This window comes from Labeo rohita, chromosome 3 (genome assembly GCF_022985175.1).
Source record: "Labeo rohita strain BAU-BD-2019 chromosome 3, IGBB_LRoh.1.0, whole genome shotgun sequence".
Taxonomy (NCBI): domain Eukaryota; kingdom Metazoa; phylum Chordata; class Actinopteri; order Cypriniformes; family Cyprinidae; genus Labeo; species Labeo rohita.
The window spans coordinates 7422322-7440793 of record NC_066871.1 but is presented as its reverse complement, the minus strand read 5'-3'; the positions used below and the strand labels follow the sequence as shown (position 1 = coordinate 7440793).

The 18472-nt window shown below is 37.4% G+C and overlaps 1 protein-coding gene across 1 annotated transcript in view; it reads left to right on the top strand.

Annotated features, from left to right (window-relative positions):
- The window catches only part of trip10a (thyroid hormone receptor interactor 10a), a 35844-nt gene that overhangs the window by 7174 nt on the left and 10198 nt on the right, over nt 1-18472 (top strand). The window contains exons 2-9 of the mRNA XM_051106877.1: nt 1891-2006; nt 7334-7390; nt 9336-9483; nt 10325-10387; nt 12745-12849; nt 13001-13129; nt 13254-13400; nt 13680-13868. Of these exons, the coding sequence (XP_050962834.1) occupies nt 1891-2006; nt 7334-7390; nt 9336-9483; nt 10325-10387; nt 12745-12849; nt 13001-13129; nt 13254-13400; nt 13680-13868 (954 nt within the window). The remainder of the gene's footprint in view (nt 1-1890; nt 2007-7333; nt 7391-9335; nt 9484-10324; nt 10388-12744; nt 12850-13000; nt 13130-13253; nt 13401-13679; nt 13869-18472) is intronic.

Genomic DNA, 18472 nt, shown 5'->3' with positions numbered 1-18472 from the left:
CAGGTTTAAAAACTACAGTGTTTCAATGTCACAGGATGTGGCATAGTAAAGCACTATGCATCGATGACACGTCATGTGTCGTAGTTATTCATAAGTCTGTGTCCTGCAATACAGGGCTGATTCAGCAATTTTTTGCCTGACATGTCATGATTTCACAGGCTTGTTATTCAGAGATTCTCATTTTATTGCTTAGTGGTACAATTTTTTTCTCAGATGCTTCTATTGACAAAGGCTCTTCCAAATCATTTTTCTTACAAATACAATGGAAAATGCTTTTGGTAGGGGTGGGCGACATACTGGTTGATACGATTAACCAGTACAAATCTGTCAACTGGTAGAGATTTTGGACTATGGCCTCTATCGCAGTTCCACAAACATGTGACGTTGCTGTGCTACATGGTCATAAAAACTCATCGTTTGCACGCGTTTTTAAGCATTGCGGTTTACAAACAAGTGGTTTTAAAGGAGAAGTCCACTTTCAGAACAAAGATTCACATATAATGTACTCACCCCCTTGTCATCCAAGATGTTCATGTCTTTCCTTTCTTTAGTCCTAAAGAAATAGTTTTTTGAGGAAAACATTTCAGGATTTTTCTCCATATAATTGACTGCTATGGTGCCCCGATTTTGAACTTCCAAAATTCAGTTTAAATGCGGCTTCAAACGATCCCAGCTGAGGAAGAAGGGTCTTATCTGGCGAAACGATTGGTTATTTTCATTAAAATAAATACAGTTGAAATACTTTTTAATCTCAGACGCTCGTCTTGCCTTTCTCTCCCTGAACTCTGTGTATTCTGGCTCAAGACAGTTAGGGTATGTCGAAAAACTCTGATCGTATTTTCTCCCTCAACTTCAAAAATCGTTTCAAAATCATCCTACATCGCTGCAGAAGTTCCGACCCAGTCTTTGCAAAGTGAACATGCAAAGAAGATCAAACACACGTTAAGGGTGTAAAACAACGATATAGGGCGATTTTGAAGTTGAGGGAAAACATGAGATGGGAGTTTCTACTCTCATGAACCGGAAAAAACAGTCCAGGCAGAGCAAGACAAGATGAGCGTTTGACATTAAAAAGTACATAAATTGTATTATTTTAATGAAAATAACAGATTGTTTTGCTAGATAAGACCATTCTTCCTCGGCTGGGATCGTTTACAACCGCATTTAAACTGCTTTTTGGAAGTTTACACTCGGGGCACCATAGCAGTCCATTATATGGCGAAAAATGCTAAAATGTTTTCTGAGTTATTTTCGCTGCTTTATAGGCCTTGAAAGGTTAAATATACACATTTTTATGTGTCAAAATGCCTGTCTTTGCAACTGTCCTCATAAACCGTAATTTAATGTGAAGAGAGAAAGAAAACACGTGTAACAGTACATTGGATCCGGGGAGCTCTTAAAGTGACAGCAGTCTAATATTCCTGCTGTCTGTCCTTCATGTTAATTAAACAACAAAAGAGAGAAAATCTCTAACTCCTCTTGCCTAAATCACTTTTGTAACTTTAATACGAATAAATATATTTAATTTACACAGTGAAAAATGTGCAGTGTTTTCACACTGTACATTTGATTACTTTATACATTGTATTTATAATTTCGTATTTATTTGCTTTACTGTAGTTTTTTGTCCTATTGCTTGTAATTAGTTTCTTATTTAATCGCTGAGTGTTTACTTGTTTTTAATTTAGTTAATATCATAAAGACCTTATTTAAAGCAAAAAAAAACTATATTGTGATATTTATTGTTACCGTGAAGTAAAATTACTACCTATATACACATATAGAGTGAGACCACTACAATCAAATGGATCTGGATCAATGTCTAATAAAACAAAATGAGTTACATTTTTGACATTTATTTGACGGCTTGGTTTGGATTTTATGTTGCAGGACCAATGTGACATCATTGATAAACACACACAATCTGGGCTAGACCTGGTGGAAAAATATGTGAAGTTTGTAAAGGAGCGAACAGAGATCGAACAGAATTACGCCAAGCAGCTAAGGTAAGAGATTTCAGTATCCAGGCTGTCCAGTTTGTTTTGAATAGCTGTGTGTTAGCGTGTACATGTGTATGCATGCTGGTGTGTGTTTTTCCAGAGCTGTGTCTGATTGTGAAATATTTGTGTCTTATGACTTATTTGGGGCAGAACTGAACTTGTTGGCACCTCTGAGCTGTAGCGTTGGCCTCGGCCCAGAGGATAAGTGTATCCGCGCCTGCACCCCTTCTCATTCATGACTAGGCCTTGACACTCGCTTGATCTCTGCCAGACTATTTGGAGTTCCACCCGCTACCTCTTTCTTTCCTCCCTCCCGCTCTGAGAAAAGAGAGGAAGTGGGAGCAGACGAGCATATGACTAAGGGGATGTGGATGGATAGAATGAAAGTGTGGAAAGCAGCTTAGCATTGCATAGCCTCTATTGCTCGTGTACAGAAGAAGGAAAGAAATGCAGACTGGTTTTGAATATGGTGGCCTTCCTTTTTTGACACATTTCATTACTTTCATTTTGAAGTCTAGCTCTTTCAATGACTGGTCACTTGAAATTGAAACACACCACAATGTTCTACGTAAGTCTGAGATTCTGTCTTCACTGACCATGAGAAATGGCAGGACATTTGCATTTTGTCAGTCACTTGGTTTATGGGTCAATGACAATGAAAATTTATAATTTGAATTTGACCTGGATACTGTTTTCAATTAAAGTTTACATTTAAAGGGATGGTAAACCGAAAAAAAAAAAAAAATTCTTCATGATTTACTATGTAATGTAGCCACATTATTCTTCAGTGTGGAAGTAAGCCTATGGATGAGACTTCTGGTTCATTAGCCGCTATAGGGAAATAACGAGAAGAAATATAGCTGCAAGCAGCTTCAAGGTTCAAGCACTTTAAGGAATTTAAACACGTATGAGAAAAGACTTTACTTAGCAAGCCTGTAGCCACCTAAATTAATGATTTTAAAAAAGCATTTTTTCGCAAATCCAGGTAATTTATCATAGAAATATTTTGTTTTTGTAACATTTGTGACTGTTATAGCACCAGTGGTCCGAACTCCTTAAAGGGGTCATCGGATGCTAAGTTCACTTGTACATGTTGTTTGAACATTAATGTGTGTTGGCAGTGTATGTACAAATCTACCCTATAATGATACAAATGTATGCAGTGGTTTTTAATTAATCTGTAAAAATAATATTCCCTGTTTAAAATCGAGCCATTTTCAGATGCTCGTCACACCGACAGAGGCCTCTCCCACGATAGTTGATTGACATGAGCATCTTACCTCAGATCAGTTGTAACAGTCCAACCTCCATGGTTGTCCTGATGTCGGAGCAGGGATGTAAGTTAGACAAGAATTGAGTCAAATTGACTGAGGTGTTGTGTTGCTGGATGTAATAATGAATGTAGTGGTCGTCATTTACTCCCGACATCTGAGCTGCTGAAGATGCAGTTGATTACGTTTGTTTGTGATTTGAATGCGCCTCCCAATCCACATATATCCGTCTATGTTCACGCAAATCATTTGTGATCCAGCTTCACTTACAGCAGAAGTGAGTATAAGGTTTTTTTTTTATGAATCTTTGCGATCGTCTTTCCTAATAATGTTTAGTGGCTAAACACGGCTAAAGTAAACAGGCTCGTAAATCCACAGAGAGAAGAGAGGGGCGGGGCGAGCCGAGCTCATTTGCATTTAGCAGCCTCGACCAGAATGGGATGATTTTTGCAGAGCTGATTTTGGCAAGGTAAAAAGGGTGTTGTTTTACACTACCACTGATAATTTTTAACCAAAGTATATTATAGACTTTTCATTAAGACCCTAAAGAATCATATCAACATGTGGAAAATGGGCATCCGATGACCCCTTTAAAACTTTGCTACTTCTTTAGAATCACTTGTCGCATGTGCTCAGCAGGATTCATGAAGTTTTGAGTTTTCCTTTAGGCTTTATAGGATTTTGGTTAAATTTCAACATTTATTTTGATAGTTATTGCCCTAGAGAGTCCAGAGAATTGTACTGCAGTGTTTTTTTCCCAGATTGAGTGAAAAACCTAGAACTAGTTTGCAAAAGTGTGTGTGTATATGTATATATATATATATATATATATATATATATATATATAATAATAATAATAATAATAATAATAATAATAATAATAATAATAATAATAATAATAATAATAATAATAATAATAATAATAATAATAATAATAATAATAATAATAATATTATTATTATTATATATATATATATATAATAATAATATTATTATTATATATATATATATATATATATATATATTTTTTTTTTTTTTTTTTAAACATCTTCTCAATCATTTAACAAACACCTGATTGACAGCAGTGGTTCTAGAGGCAAATTTGTCCGGAATGAGGAGTTCTATTGTATGATACAAATATCGCACTACATACCATCGTTTACATCCTTTAAAAATGTGTCCCCCAGTGGCCAATTTCTTTCAAATTTCTCTCAGACCTTAGGGGCCGTGAGTTGAACAGGCCCACCGAGTTTCGTTCTGATCGGCCTCTGTTAACCTTGTTTAACAGGTGCTCAAACTTCGTCGGCCAATGGCGGCTATGTTTTTTGAGACACGCAAATGTCCTTGTAGGGACTTTGGACCAAGACTGTGCACGCAGATTTTCATGTTAATAGGACAAATGGTCACGCAGTTATATCCATCTTTGTTTTTTCCCACTTATAGCACCACCAAGAAGCCAAGCTCCGCATTTTTTTTTTTTTTTTTTTTTTTGGGTCTTACGTAGGTGTTTTGAGTTTGGCAAAGATATCTTTTTCCGTTCAGGAGTTAAAGGCAATTTACTAAAAGTGGACCTGTCCCTTTCGAACATTTTGGTGCCCCTTTACGACAGTGATTTGAAAGTTCAACTGTTTTTTGATAATTATAGATATTTACGCTCCAGAGAACCTCTCTGCTGGTTTGGTTCCGATCGGGCAGACAGCCTAGGACTAGTACGCAAAAGTAGATTTTTCAGAAAAATCCAAAATACCACAAAATATTGCCAGGCTCACGATCAAATCAGAGCAATTTTTGTTCTGTCCGGTGTGAGCCAGAGATTCTAACGACATAAGACACTTGAGCCTGTGACTGATAATTTAGGAATTATGAGCGATTTCACACTTTTGTTTGCTGTAGCACTCCTGTCTGGCCGATTGGGGCGAACCTTGGTCACATTGTAGGTGGTGTGAGTACTACCATCCCTCCAAATTTTAAGTCTCTACGACTTATGGTTTGGTCTGCATGGTAAGTTTTATGTGGAGATCTTTGATCCTTGGCCATTCTAACAATTACAATACGTGCTTGAACCCCTAATAACAACGTGTAGTAAACGGTAAAACTGTTTGAGCTACAAACCAGTGTGTTTATAATTAAGATAATACTTTAAAATAATATGGTAAAATAATATATCAAACAGCAAAACAAGCTGTTTTGTATAGCTAAAAATAACTGGATATTTTAAAGAATGTTGGTAATCAGGCAGTTTTGGTTCCCACTAACTTCCGCTGTATGGGCAAAAAATACAATGGAAGTCAATAGGAACCAAAACTTTTTGGTTATCTACATTCTTCAAAATATCATCTTTCTTCTGTGGAACACAAAACTTGGTAATACAGGTTTGTCATGACATGAGGATGAGTAATTGATGACATCTGGCTCAGTGATTTCCTTTTTGGGTGAGCTATCCCTTTAATGACTCTAAAAATGCCATGATGTGTACAGTATAACAATTAGTAATTATATATGTTATTAATTAATATATTTTCTTACACCTTCAATAAAAAATATATATTATTATTATTATTTTTTTTTTTTTTTTGCAAATCACACCACATAACCACATAACCTCACCTCGCACACACACACATACACACACAATATATATATATATATATATATATATATATATATACATATATAGAGAGAGAGAGAGAGAGAGATTTAAATTTTTTTTAAAGAAGCTTCTTATGCTCGGCAAGGCTCCATTTATTTGATCAAAAATTCAGAAAAAAACATTTATATTTGGAAATGTGATTTCAATGTAACATAACTCTTTTCTTTGTGAATATATTTTAAAATGTAATTTATTCCTGTGATGCAAAGCTGAATTTTCAGCATCATTACTTCAGTCTTCAGTGTCACATGATCCTTCAGAAATCATTCTAATATGCTGATTTATTATTAGTGTTAAAAACAGTTGTGCTGCTTAATATTCTATTGGAACCTGTGATCTCTAATAAATAAAAAATGAAAAAGAACAGCGTTTATTTTAAATAATTTTTGTTACATTATGAACTATGATTTAAAAGTTTGTGGTCAGTAAATTTTTATTCTTTCTTTTTTGAAAAAATAAATACTTTTATTCACCGAAGGATGTGTTAAATTGATAAAAAAGTGATAGCAAAGACTTATGTTATTGGAAATGGATTTCTATTTTGGATAAATGCTGTTCTTTTTAATTTTTTATTCATAAAACAATCACAGATTCAAAAAAAAAAACAGTTTTCCAACACTGATAATGAAAGTAAAAATCAGCAAATGGTTTCTGAAGGATCATGTGACACTGAAGACTGGAGTAATGATGCTGAAAATTTGCAGAAATAAATTATATTTTAGAATATATTCAAATAGAAACCATAATTTTATATTGTAATAACATTTCGCAATATTACTGTTTTTTGTCAAAAAAAAAAATGTAGCCTGGATGAGCATAAGAAACTTTTTTTTAAAAAAACAAGTCTTACTGATCTTCAACTTTTGAACAGCAGGGTGTATAAGACAAAAAAAAAAAAAAAAAAAGTAAATAAAATAAAATGTGTCTTGTCATTGACCCTTATACTCAATACTGCAATATTTCTGCATTGTTGTGCTTGCCCACAGTGAGTTTTCATTAGACCAAAATTTTGTTTCAGGATGACTGTGAATTAAATATAAACATGACTCTGATTATGATCAAGCCACGCTATATGGTGTTTTCACTTTTAGTGTTGAGTGAAAATTTTTTTTTGTCACTGGAAACTCCCTTTTTGTCTGATTAGTGTTATGGGAAGAAAAATTAGTAAAGAAAATTTCCCTGTGCCCTACCCAAAATACCCTGATGTCTGTGCTTTGGAAAAGAACAAATTCTCTGCGCACAATGTCCCATGCAAATAATTCACAGCCACCTGCTCTAGCAGGACTTCTGCAGTTTTTGGTCTCCAGCGTGGCATGTTACGCAACCTTTTGCTATTTAAAACCTGAGCACTTGCAAATGACATTATTATGGTGTAGTTTATCATCAGGCACTGTCTTTTTTTTGTTTCCTAGGAATTTAACTAAGAAATACAGCCCTAAACGAGGCAGCAAAGAAGAACAGGAATGCAGGTAATTTTCCAAAGCTGTATGATTGACTTATTTTTCCTCACAATTGATGACAAGTGAACTATCCAACCTGAACAATGTGATATAAGAGAAGAAAGCTGACAAATCCCCAGCTACTATAATCAGTTCACTGTGGTACGCTGAGCTATGTCTGATGTTGCTACGGTGACTGAGCAGCAGTACCTATGGGGCTGTTGCCAACTCCAAACAAAAGCATATGAAATCAACAAACAAACGCATACACCTGTGAATGACTTTACGTGTGCTCCCTCTGGAAAACAAAACTAATGAAGTCACTCATGGAAATCAGACACTATTTAAATCAGCCACATGTGATGAAACTACGTTCGCAACACATCGAACCAGTGTAATGTGGCATCATTCAAAGTGAAACTGAAATGTTTTATTCATCAGGGTTTTGCTGGATTGTGACAGAGGGCTAAAATATTTTCGGTTGTTGTTTTCTTGTGATAAAAATCATACTTTATATAGATTTTGTATCTTAAAGTTTTACATACACTACCAGTCAAAAGTTTTTGAACAGTAAGATTTTTAATGTTTTTTTTTTTTAAAGTCTCTTCTGCTCACCAACCCTGCTTTTATTTGATTCAAAATACAGGAAAAACAGTAAAATTCTGAAATATTTTTGCTGTTTAAAAAAACTGCTTTCTGTCTGAATATATTTTAACCTGTAATTTATTCCTGTGACTTCAAAGCTAAATTTGTAGCATCGTCCAGTCACATGATCCTTTAGAAATCATTTTAATATAACGATTTTCTGCTCAAAAAACATTTATTATTATTTTGTTTGTATTATGACTAGAATTTTTTTCAGGTTTCTTTGATAAATAGAAAGTTCAGAAGAACAGCATTTATCTAAAATGGAAATCTTTTGTAACATTAAAATGTCTTTTTCGTCACCTTTGATTACTTTAAAGCATTCTTGCTAAATAAAAGTATTAATTTCTATGTTTTTTTGAGAAATTCTACTCATTCCAAGCTTTTGAATGGTATAGTGTATAATGTTTTTTGTTATTTTTAGATAAATGCTGATCTTTGGATCTTTCTAAAGATTTTAAGATTTATTTAAATGGAAAGCAGTTATTTTAAATATTAAAAATATTCCACAATATTGCTGCTTTTGATGTATTTTGGATTAAATAAATTGGCTTGGTGAACAGAAGAGACTTCTTTAAAAAACAATGAAAGTCTTACTGTTCAAAAACTTTTGACTGGTAGTGTATTTAAATTTTTTTTTTTTTAACATGCAAATTAGTGGAGTGATACAAACAGTGAAACGGTCGTTGTTATGATATCATTAGAATATCACACTCCTCTCAGCCAGTCAGATTTGAAAACCAGATAGAAAAAATATTTTTTCAACAGTTCATACAACAGTCCTTACAACAGGTCCTCAAATTTGACTGGCTGATAAGAGTGTGATATTCTAGTGATAACAGAACTTCAACCTTTTCACTGTTTGTATCACTCTCTTTGTGGTATTTCTTACAGGGAGTGTCATTGCGGACACCTAAATTCACCATCATTTAAGAAATATATGTTTTTGTGTCACAGAGTGTAGTTTTAAGACTTTTTTTTTCAGTGAGAATGTACTTTAGTCTTCAAATATGCGGTTTGTTAATAAAGATAAATCTATCTGCTCCAGAACATCAATAAAAATGTTTTTAGGCCTGGAAAAGTTGTTAAAACCTTCAAAACATGGAAATACATAGAGTAAAACTTGCTTGCAACTCATAGTGAACTTTGGTTTTTGAGTGTTTTGGTCCAACCGGTTCACAAATTGCTCTGCAATGAATGATTCATAAGTTAATTGCTCCAAATTAACATAATTTTTAAAATTGCAGTAATCACAACTGACTTACAAGGTCACGTTTACTACCTGTGCACATCTATTGCATTATATCTCATTTATATTACTTTTCATTAGGTTCTCCAATCACCAAGCCTTTATGGACATCCTGAATGAGATGAACGACTATGCGGGCCAGAGGGAGCTGATCGCTGAGAACATGATGATCAATATCTGCATCGAGCTCACAAAGTACCTGCAGGAACTCAAACAGGAGCGAAAGATGGTGAGAAAATGAGAGAGGCAGACGGAGAAACTGGGCCAGGCTTAAAATAAAGCAAGCTGTGGGACAGAGGGCCAGGAAGGACGCAGAGAGGGGGATTGTGGGTATGAAGGAGAGGCAGCGGAGAACATGTCATACTGCTTGTTTGAGAAGAAACATTGGGGTGGAAGTCTTATTTTGATTTGCGCCACACTGTCAGAGGAATGCTTTGGTGATCTTCATAAAGAACAGTAGATGCTCGCCATATAACCTCAACTGTCTCCTCTTGTTTGTCGCTTGGAATTTATGGGACACTGTTTTATTGTTAGCGCTTCCTAAGGCAAACATCGCTATTACCATTGCTCATGCTTAGAGTTAGGGATTTGAACAAATGACTAACCTTAAATATTATGCTGTTTCTACTGCAGACATGACTAATGCATTAGATGAGGTATGAGGTAAATATGCTTTGTTTGAGAGAGAGGTGTGCTGTTTCATATTCTCGCCTAGCAGATGTTAGCTAAGGTTATCAGAGACTTTTTAGGTGGGCCGGTAAACAAACACCCTAGCAACTACTTGTGTATGACCAAGCAAGCACATGGCAATATACTAAAACTCACATTGGATGTAAGCAAACAAAATGATTTTGGCATATTGAGTTGAGAAGAAACCTGTGCATGGATCCGCAGTATAAAATGCTTTTATAAAAATACATTTAGAAAAGGGAATCATAGACTTCATGTTGCGGCAAGCAGCCCTCCTTTTTTCTTCAAATAATTGTGTGTTGTGTGTTTATTTTATGTCAGAAAGCCCAAAGCACACTGACCATGGTTCCACTCTCTCTCTCTTTCTCTATAACGTGCAGCATCTGTCAGAAGCCAAGAAATCACAACAGTCTCTGGAGGGCACCTACAAGCAGCTTGACAACGTAAGTTTCTCTCTGTGACAGGTTGTGATGGAGACTCTGTTGTGGTGTTGTGTCCCTCTGTGTCTTTGAGCGTGTCATTGAACAGCCAGATCAGACTGCGCTTGATGAGTTTACATCCCTGTTAGGGCTTGCGCTACGTCTCTTTGTGGTGTAAGCGCTGACTGTGTGGAGAGTGCTCTTTTGTCTGTATTGTTTCTGCTCAGTGTGGGGTTGCATCGGGGGATTGAAAGTGATTGTTTACTGATCGTTTCTGTGGCCATTGTGTTTGGTCAGGTGAGGGTTGGGAGCATAAACACACACATTCAAATACAATGATTTGTCTGTCATAGCCAGTAGTGATACAATTGATGTCAAAAGTTTACACACACCTTGCAGATTCTGCAAAATGTTAATTATTTTACCAAAATAGAAGGGATCATACAAAATGCATGTTATTTTTTTTCATTTAGTACTGACCTGAATAAGATATTTCACATAAAAGATGTTTACATATAGTCCATAAGAGAAAATAGTAGCTGAATTGATAAAAATGACCCATTTTCAAAAGTTTACATACACTTGATTCTTAATACTGTGTTGTTACTGAATGATCTACAGCTTTTTTTTGATTTTGAGATCCATCTTTTCACACTGAGGACAACTGAGGGACTCACATACAATTATTACAGAACATTCAAAAACTCACTGATTCTTCAGAAGGAAACAATGCATTAGCCAGGGGGTAAAAAATCTTTTTCAATTTGGGGTAAATTTCAGGGTAAATTTAACTTTTGTCTTCTGTAACTTCTGAAGGGCAGTACTAAATGGGGAAAAAATGACATTTAGGCAAAATAAGAAACATGTACACGTCTTCATTCTGTTCAAAAGTTTACACCCTCTTAAAGGAGAAGTCCACTTCAAGAACAACAATATAAAGATAATGTACTCACCCCCTTTGTCATCCAAGATGTTCATGTCTTTCTTTCTTCAGTCGTAAAAAAATGTGTTTTTTGAGGAAAACCTTTTAGGATTTTTCTCCATATAATGGACTGATATGGTGCCCTGAATTTGAACTTCCAAAATGCCAAATGCGGTTGTAAATGATCCCAGCCGAGGAAGAAGTGTCTTATCTAGCGAAACGGTCGGTTATTTTGGGAACTCAGAAGAAAGAAAGACATGAACATCATGGATGACAAGGGGGTGAGTACATTATCTATAAACTGTTGTTCTGGAAGTGGACTTTTCCTTTAAGGCATTGTTTTTTTTTCTTCTGAAGCATCAGTGAGCATTTAAACCTTGAGTTTAACCTTGAGTCCCTCAGTTGTCCTCAGTGTGAAAAGATGGATTTCAAAATCACAAAGTCAACGTTGAAAAGGGTTCAAAAACACAAAAATGCTGAAAAACCAAATAATTTGTGGCACCTAAAGGATTTCTCTGAAGAACAGTGGGCAGTATACAGGGGTTGGACAATGAAACTGAAACACTGGCCAATATAGTGTTGGAGGTTTCATGGCTATATTTATGCAGCCTGGTGGCCAGTCTTTACTGATCGCACATTCCACCAATAAGAGCAGTGTGTGAAGGTTGACTATGTGCACCCAATAGCTCAAACATTGTACCCTGAAGGTGGTGCCGTGTATTAGGATGATAATGCACCAATACACACAGCAAGACTGGTGACAAGAGTGATTTGATGAACATGAAAGTAAAGTTAAACATCTCCCATGGCCTGCACAGTCACCAGATCTGAATATTATTGAGCCACTTTGGGGTGTTTTGGAGGAGCGAGTCAGGAAATGTTTTCATACACCAACATCACATAGTGACCTGGCCACTGTTCTGCGAAAGGAATGGCTCAAAATCCTTCTGGCTACTGTGCAGGACTTGTAATTCCCAAGATGAAATAATGCTGTATTGGCTGCAAAAGGAGGCCAAACGGCATACTAAAGGTGTTTCAACTGTCCAACCCCTGTAACTGTTCAGGACAAACTATCTCTAAAAAAAAAACCTGTGGATCATTCAGGTAACAACACAGTATTAGGAATCAAGTGTGTGTAAACTTCTGAACGGGGTCACTTTTATAAATTCAACTGTTATTTTCTCTTGTGGACTATATGTAAATGTCTTTTATGTTAAATATCTTAAATATCTTAAGTCAGTATTAAATTAAAAAAAAAAACTTGCATTTCTGTATGATCCCTATTATTTTAGTAAAATTTGCAGATTTTGCAAGGTGTATGTAAACTTTTGACCTCAACTGTGTGTCTGTGGAAGGAAGAAAGTGATATAGGTTTGGAAAATACCCCTGTAATGGTTGCAAATAAGAGCATTGTGTGTAAACGCTTTGATTCATGTGGTGGATGTTATTTTCATGGTAGAGCAAAAAGCGATTTGAGAGAGAGTGGAGAGAGGCAGAGAAGGCTGCTCAATATGCAGAGAAAACAGATCAGGACCTCAATGCCACCAAAGCCGATGTGGAAAAGGTATTTATGTTCCCCCACACCCTTGCATTCACATCCTCCATCCTCCCATCTAATTTCCATCATATCCAAATGCATTATTGTTGTTTCCTTGTTCCTCTTTATATACAGGTGTCTAATTTCACTTTATCTTTACTTCTGTGTGTAAATGTAGGCCAAACAGCAGGCTCATATGCGAACGCACATAGCAGAGGAGTGTAAAAACGACTACGCTTCACAACTTCAGAAGTACAACAAAGAACAGAATCAGTTCTACTTCACGGACATGCCCCTTATTTTCAATGTAAGAAGCAGATTCTTCACTTTTAACATGTTGAGACACATCTGTTCCTCTCCGCTTACTGTAGGAATGATCCATAGCAGACTTGCAGAGGGCATACTGATATCTATATGTTTGTTCACTGCAGAGGCTGCAGGACATGGATGAACGGCGTATCAAGAAGTTGGCGCAGGGTTACATCCTGTTTGCAGACACGGAACGTCACGTCATGCCCATCATCGGGAAGTGTCTGGAGGGCATAACCAGAGCAGGCACGAATGTCAACGAGAGGAATGTGAGTTCTCAGTTGTGTTTTTAGGAAAAGCACTTTAGTTTCCTGCTCTTAGTTAACCACGGGTGTCCAGTCCTGTTTTGGGAGGGCCACTATCCTGCAGAGCTCAGCTCCAATCCTTATTAAACAAACATGAACCAGCTAATCAACGTCTAGGCAAATGTAATCAGGCAGGTTGGAGCTAATCTCAGCAGGATATTGGCGCTCCGGGAGAAGGCTGGGACACCCTTGCATAAAACCATCCGACACATGGAGTAGCTAACACTTCTTTGTGTTATTTAGGACTCTATGGTTCTTATAGAGCAGCACAAGTCTGGCTTTGAGAGACCAGGAGATCTGGAGTTTGAGGATTACAGTCAAGGCATCAACCGGGCCTCCTCGGACAGCAGCCTTGGCACTCCTAAAGGTCCTCTAGAGCTGCTGGGGAAGAACAAGAATAAAACGTTCCGGTTGTTCAATAAGAAAAGCAAGGTAGGCTTCACTACTCTCTGAAGGCAGAGCTCCTTCTGATGAAATTTGATTTGTTTTGTTTTGTGTGGAGATGAAAAGTTCTCATTTACCCTGATGGAAAAGCCCAGCCAAAGGTGGCCAAAGCTTGAGTTACTCAACTCATCCAGATCCCATCAGCTTGTCCATGCTGATCTACCAGCTTTAACCAGGTAGACTTCAGTCCCAACACTTGAAAGTCTACCTCAGGGATGGGCGACTTCGGTCCTGCAAGGCTGCTGTCCTGCAGAGTTTAGCTCCAACCCTAATCAAACACACCTGCCTGTAGCTTTCTAGTGATCTTGAAAACCTTGTTCAGGTGTGTTTGATTAGGTCTGTAGCTAAACTCTGCAGGACAGTGGCCCTCCAGGACTGAAGTTGCCCATCCCTGATCTACCTAATCAACTATCTAAATCAGATTTGTCCAATTCTGCTTCTGGAAGGCTCTATCCTGGTAGTTACTTGTGTTACTGAAGAGCTTGATTAGCTGGTTAGGTTGACTAGCTAAACTCTGCTGGAAGGTTGCCCGCCAGGTGCAAGATTGGACGCTCCTGATCTAAATGAGCCATGATTTTACCATCTAGAATCTGGTTTTTGCTGGATTTTCCAACAGGGTTCTACAGTACCTATCCTTGAAGTGGTGTCCAATCCTGCTCCTTTAGGACCACCATCCCAAGCTCCAGAACACTTGTAACCTTGAACAACTGGTTCAATTCAATTAAGCAGAGTTTACCTCCAATCATTATCAAACTTACCAGTAATTTTTTAGTAATCCTGAAGAACTTGATTAGCTTGTTCGGGTGTGTTTGATTAGTGTTGGAGCTAAATTCTGCAGGAAAGTGGACCTCGAGGGCCTTCTTGGTCTACAGGAAGGTGGCCTTTCAGAAGCAGGATTGGACACTTCTGCACTGTAAGATGATAGAAGCAAGTCACAGTTTGAAGTAACAGACTGGCTTGAGAAGATTTGAGGGCAAGGCATTGTAAGTCTTTTAGAGGTCTGACTAAAAAAGGTACTAGATCCAAAGCTGTGGTTTCTTGCACCCTTTGTCTCCCTGCCACAGTTGAAAGATGCATGATGGTTCAATCTACCTTCACCCTTCCTCACCCCTTACTCTCAATCTCTCTGATGAACCCAACAAAGATCCTCACGGTTTTCCAGTATGCACCCTTTGCATGGCTTTCTGGCTGTGAGTGGGGATGGAAAAGCCCCCAGCTCTGTTGTTTAGCTCAGCGTGTGACCCAGTGCTCATTCTGCTGCGTCTGTGCTTTTCTTTGGGACTCTTCTCCCTGTGCCATGGGCCTTAACACACATACACTACTGCTATTATATGCTGTATAATATATCCTTCAGTCCCATCACAATGACACCTTTGTGCACTGTGTGCCATCAGGATAGATGCTCGGTTGCATCTGGTTAAGTTGTTAAGGAGAAAAAAATCCTCTTAAAATGAGAATTGGAGACGAAGCATTACTAAAACATTCTCTTCAGTCATGTGATGATTCAGAGCACTGCGTAAGATTCAATGGATCTCTCTTTGTCCAAGAGGCCTAGATAGGTCTGAAGTGTTTGCTACGAACACTTCACCTTCATAATAATAACATCATTTCCTGCTCCTCCAATAATTTAGTTTCCTGCTTCTTCAACACATTAGGCCTATTTCAAGTGACCTTCAGTGCTTCCTCTGCCAGCCTTTCTGAGCTTGCCGGCTTAACTGTCCAATTTCTGTCCTAATTATTGTGCAAATCCATTTTATTTCTTGCGACTTAGTATATATGGAGTTTTTTTTGTGTTTTACCAAAGTTGTGCTGCAAATCTGCTCCCTTCTTCCTCTACCCTTAGTAGTTAACATCAAACCTCTTCCTTCATTCCTTGTTGCTTTGCTTTTTGCTCACTGTGCATGTTTCCTTTCCGGCTGAGACAGTCAGAATGTTGAGAAGCTAAAACCAATTTGAGGGGAAATACTTATTTTTAGAGCCAAGCTTTCATTCGTTTACCCATAGAGTTTGTGGTGGATTTTTTTGATGTCATTTTAGATTTTAAAGTTTTTAAAGTTTCGTATCAGGGTGAAACTTACTTGCTCTGTTTCACTTAGTAAGCTGCCCAGCTAGATTTTTTTGGTGTCATAGGCACTCCCAGTGTAAAAGTTATTCCAAACAGTAGTGAGCAAGATTATACTGCAATGTAAGGTATCTCATTTTGGTCATGACCCTGCACCACAAAACCAGTCTTAAGTAGCACATGTATCTTTGAAGCAATATCTAAAAATACATTGCATAGGTCAAAATTATTGATTTTTCTTTTATGCCAAAAATCGTTATGTTATTAATTAAAGATCATGTTCCATGAAGATATTTTGTTGATTTCCTACTGTAAATATATCAAAACTTAATTTTTAATTAGTAATATGCATTGCTAAGAACTTTATTTGGACAACTTTAAAGGTGATTTTCTCAGTGTTTTGATTTTTTTCGGCACCCTGAGATTTCAGATTTTCAGTTGTATCTTGGCCAAATATTGTCCTATCCTACCAAACATACATTAATGGAAAACTTATTTAATCAGCTTTCAGATGATTCAAAAAATAAAAAAAAAGTTTTAAAACATTGACCCTTATGGCTGGTTTTGTGTTCCAGGGTCACATATATTTTTAAGAATAGATAACGCCATCTTATTAATGCATGATTTCATCCAGTATTTGTGTGTTTTATTTTGTTGTGCTAGGATAGGAAGTTGTTAGCTTAGCAACAAGCCAATCAATCAATCAATCAATCAATCTGTGAGCATTACTTTCTTCAAATACTTTTTTTAGAATAACTAGTAACTTATAAGCTAATGTTCTTCCTTCTTTTGAAATCAACTGTGAGGTTACCTCTGTAGACAGCTCACTTGGTTCTGGAACAGAGCTAGTATGCATAGCAAATTTACTGAAATATTAGGACTCCTTTCATGTTCTGGCCAGAAGCCTCTAAATGTTGTTTGGGCAAAAAGTGGCTCCACTTTTTTAGATCCAAAATTGGGTGGGACATAAACGTAATAGCAACTCTGTTTTAGACAAATTCTCTTGGGAACTTCCTACGTATAAATTTGGCTATCGTGAATTCAATGTATTGTGCATTCAAGTGATTCTGGTTGGAATTAAATGGATAGTTTGGTGTAATTTGACATTCTGAGGAATACCCCTTTTCCACCAAGACAGTTTGACTTCAGAGTTCAGAGCTAGAAACTAGCTTCAAATTGGTTCTTTGTCTTTCGACACCTAAAGCACCAGCTCCGAACCAGGAAAAGTGGTTCATAAGTAGCACTAAAACATTGCTGGTTTATAAGTAAGAACTGCTTGTGTCAGGGGCTGGGGGCGGGTTACTGTGACCAACGAGAATGTTTTGACCGGTATTTTTGAAATAGGAGCCAAACACAAACACATTGGACTGGATGTGTTTGGATGCCGATTTGTAAGTTCGCAAAGCCATGAACATCAGTAGCAACGCAACATCCGGCATTGTTGATATTAGGCTTGTTTGGAAGGCATTGGTGCTGTGCGGACCAGTCGGCGTGTGGTGTCAAAGTACCACGAGAGCAATTCAAAAGCTTAAACGTCCACTGAAGTACTTTTAAAACATGCAGTGTTATTCTGTGTTGATGTAATTTCAACTGAAACAGGATGACGGGGAGGACATATCCAGCAGTGCTGCCCCCTTTTTTAAATAGCCAACAGTTTTTCATTTATGTCACAGCTTGGGCCAGAGCCATTGAGCTGGGTAAAGCCGCATTTGACAATGTATGACAGCCACAATCTCATCCGCATTGCATTGTCCATATATAAAATAGCATTCTGTGCAGAATTCTAATCTCTCCGACTCGTGCATATGCTCCACGCTGTTGTCTTTCTTGACCAAAGCAGGCTGTGAGCGCTGCGGTGGTTCATGTGACACAACGCAAAACCAGACTTCATTCGCCCCAGCGGAATCCATATTTCCACTGTCTGAATCATTCCCAGTCCCCTAAATAGTATGTGCCATTCACTGTACAGAAAATGCTAATTATGTGAACAAGAGCCAATATTATCCTAGATAGGGCAATATATGGCTATTTGTAGTGTAGGGGGTGGGACGCTTCAGATTCTACAGAGTATTTGATTGGACAAAGTTTGATGAGAAGCTGAAGTGTAGGGTGATGTCATCAAAATTGTTGATCCATTGTTGGTTTTGAATGCTTATATCTTCTAAATGTGGATTGTTTTGGAGCACACTAGCTTACAGATAACCTTAAGGCTAACATAAAAGCCAACAAACTTCAATTTTGATTTCATGAGGACTTTAAAGATTCATCTGCTCTCCAGTTGCTCTCATAGTGCTTTGGTGTCATGGGTCGTCTGCGCGGCGCAGATGCATCTCGAACAAACCTGGGGTGTTTGTGTTTGGTACTGCCGCGGAAGCCACATAAACCTGGCTTTGTGGTGGCTCTCTAGCCCGTGGAAAGGCAAACCGGTTACACCAGTGCTTATCTACACTGGTGTTTTCACTGTGTTTCAGAAACCATCTCCGTATACACTATACACTATACACCAGTGGTTCTCAGCTCCAGTCCTCGA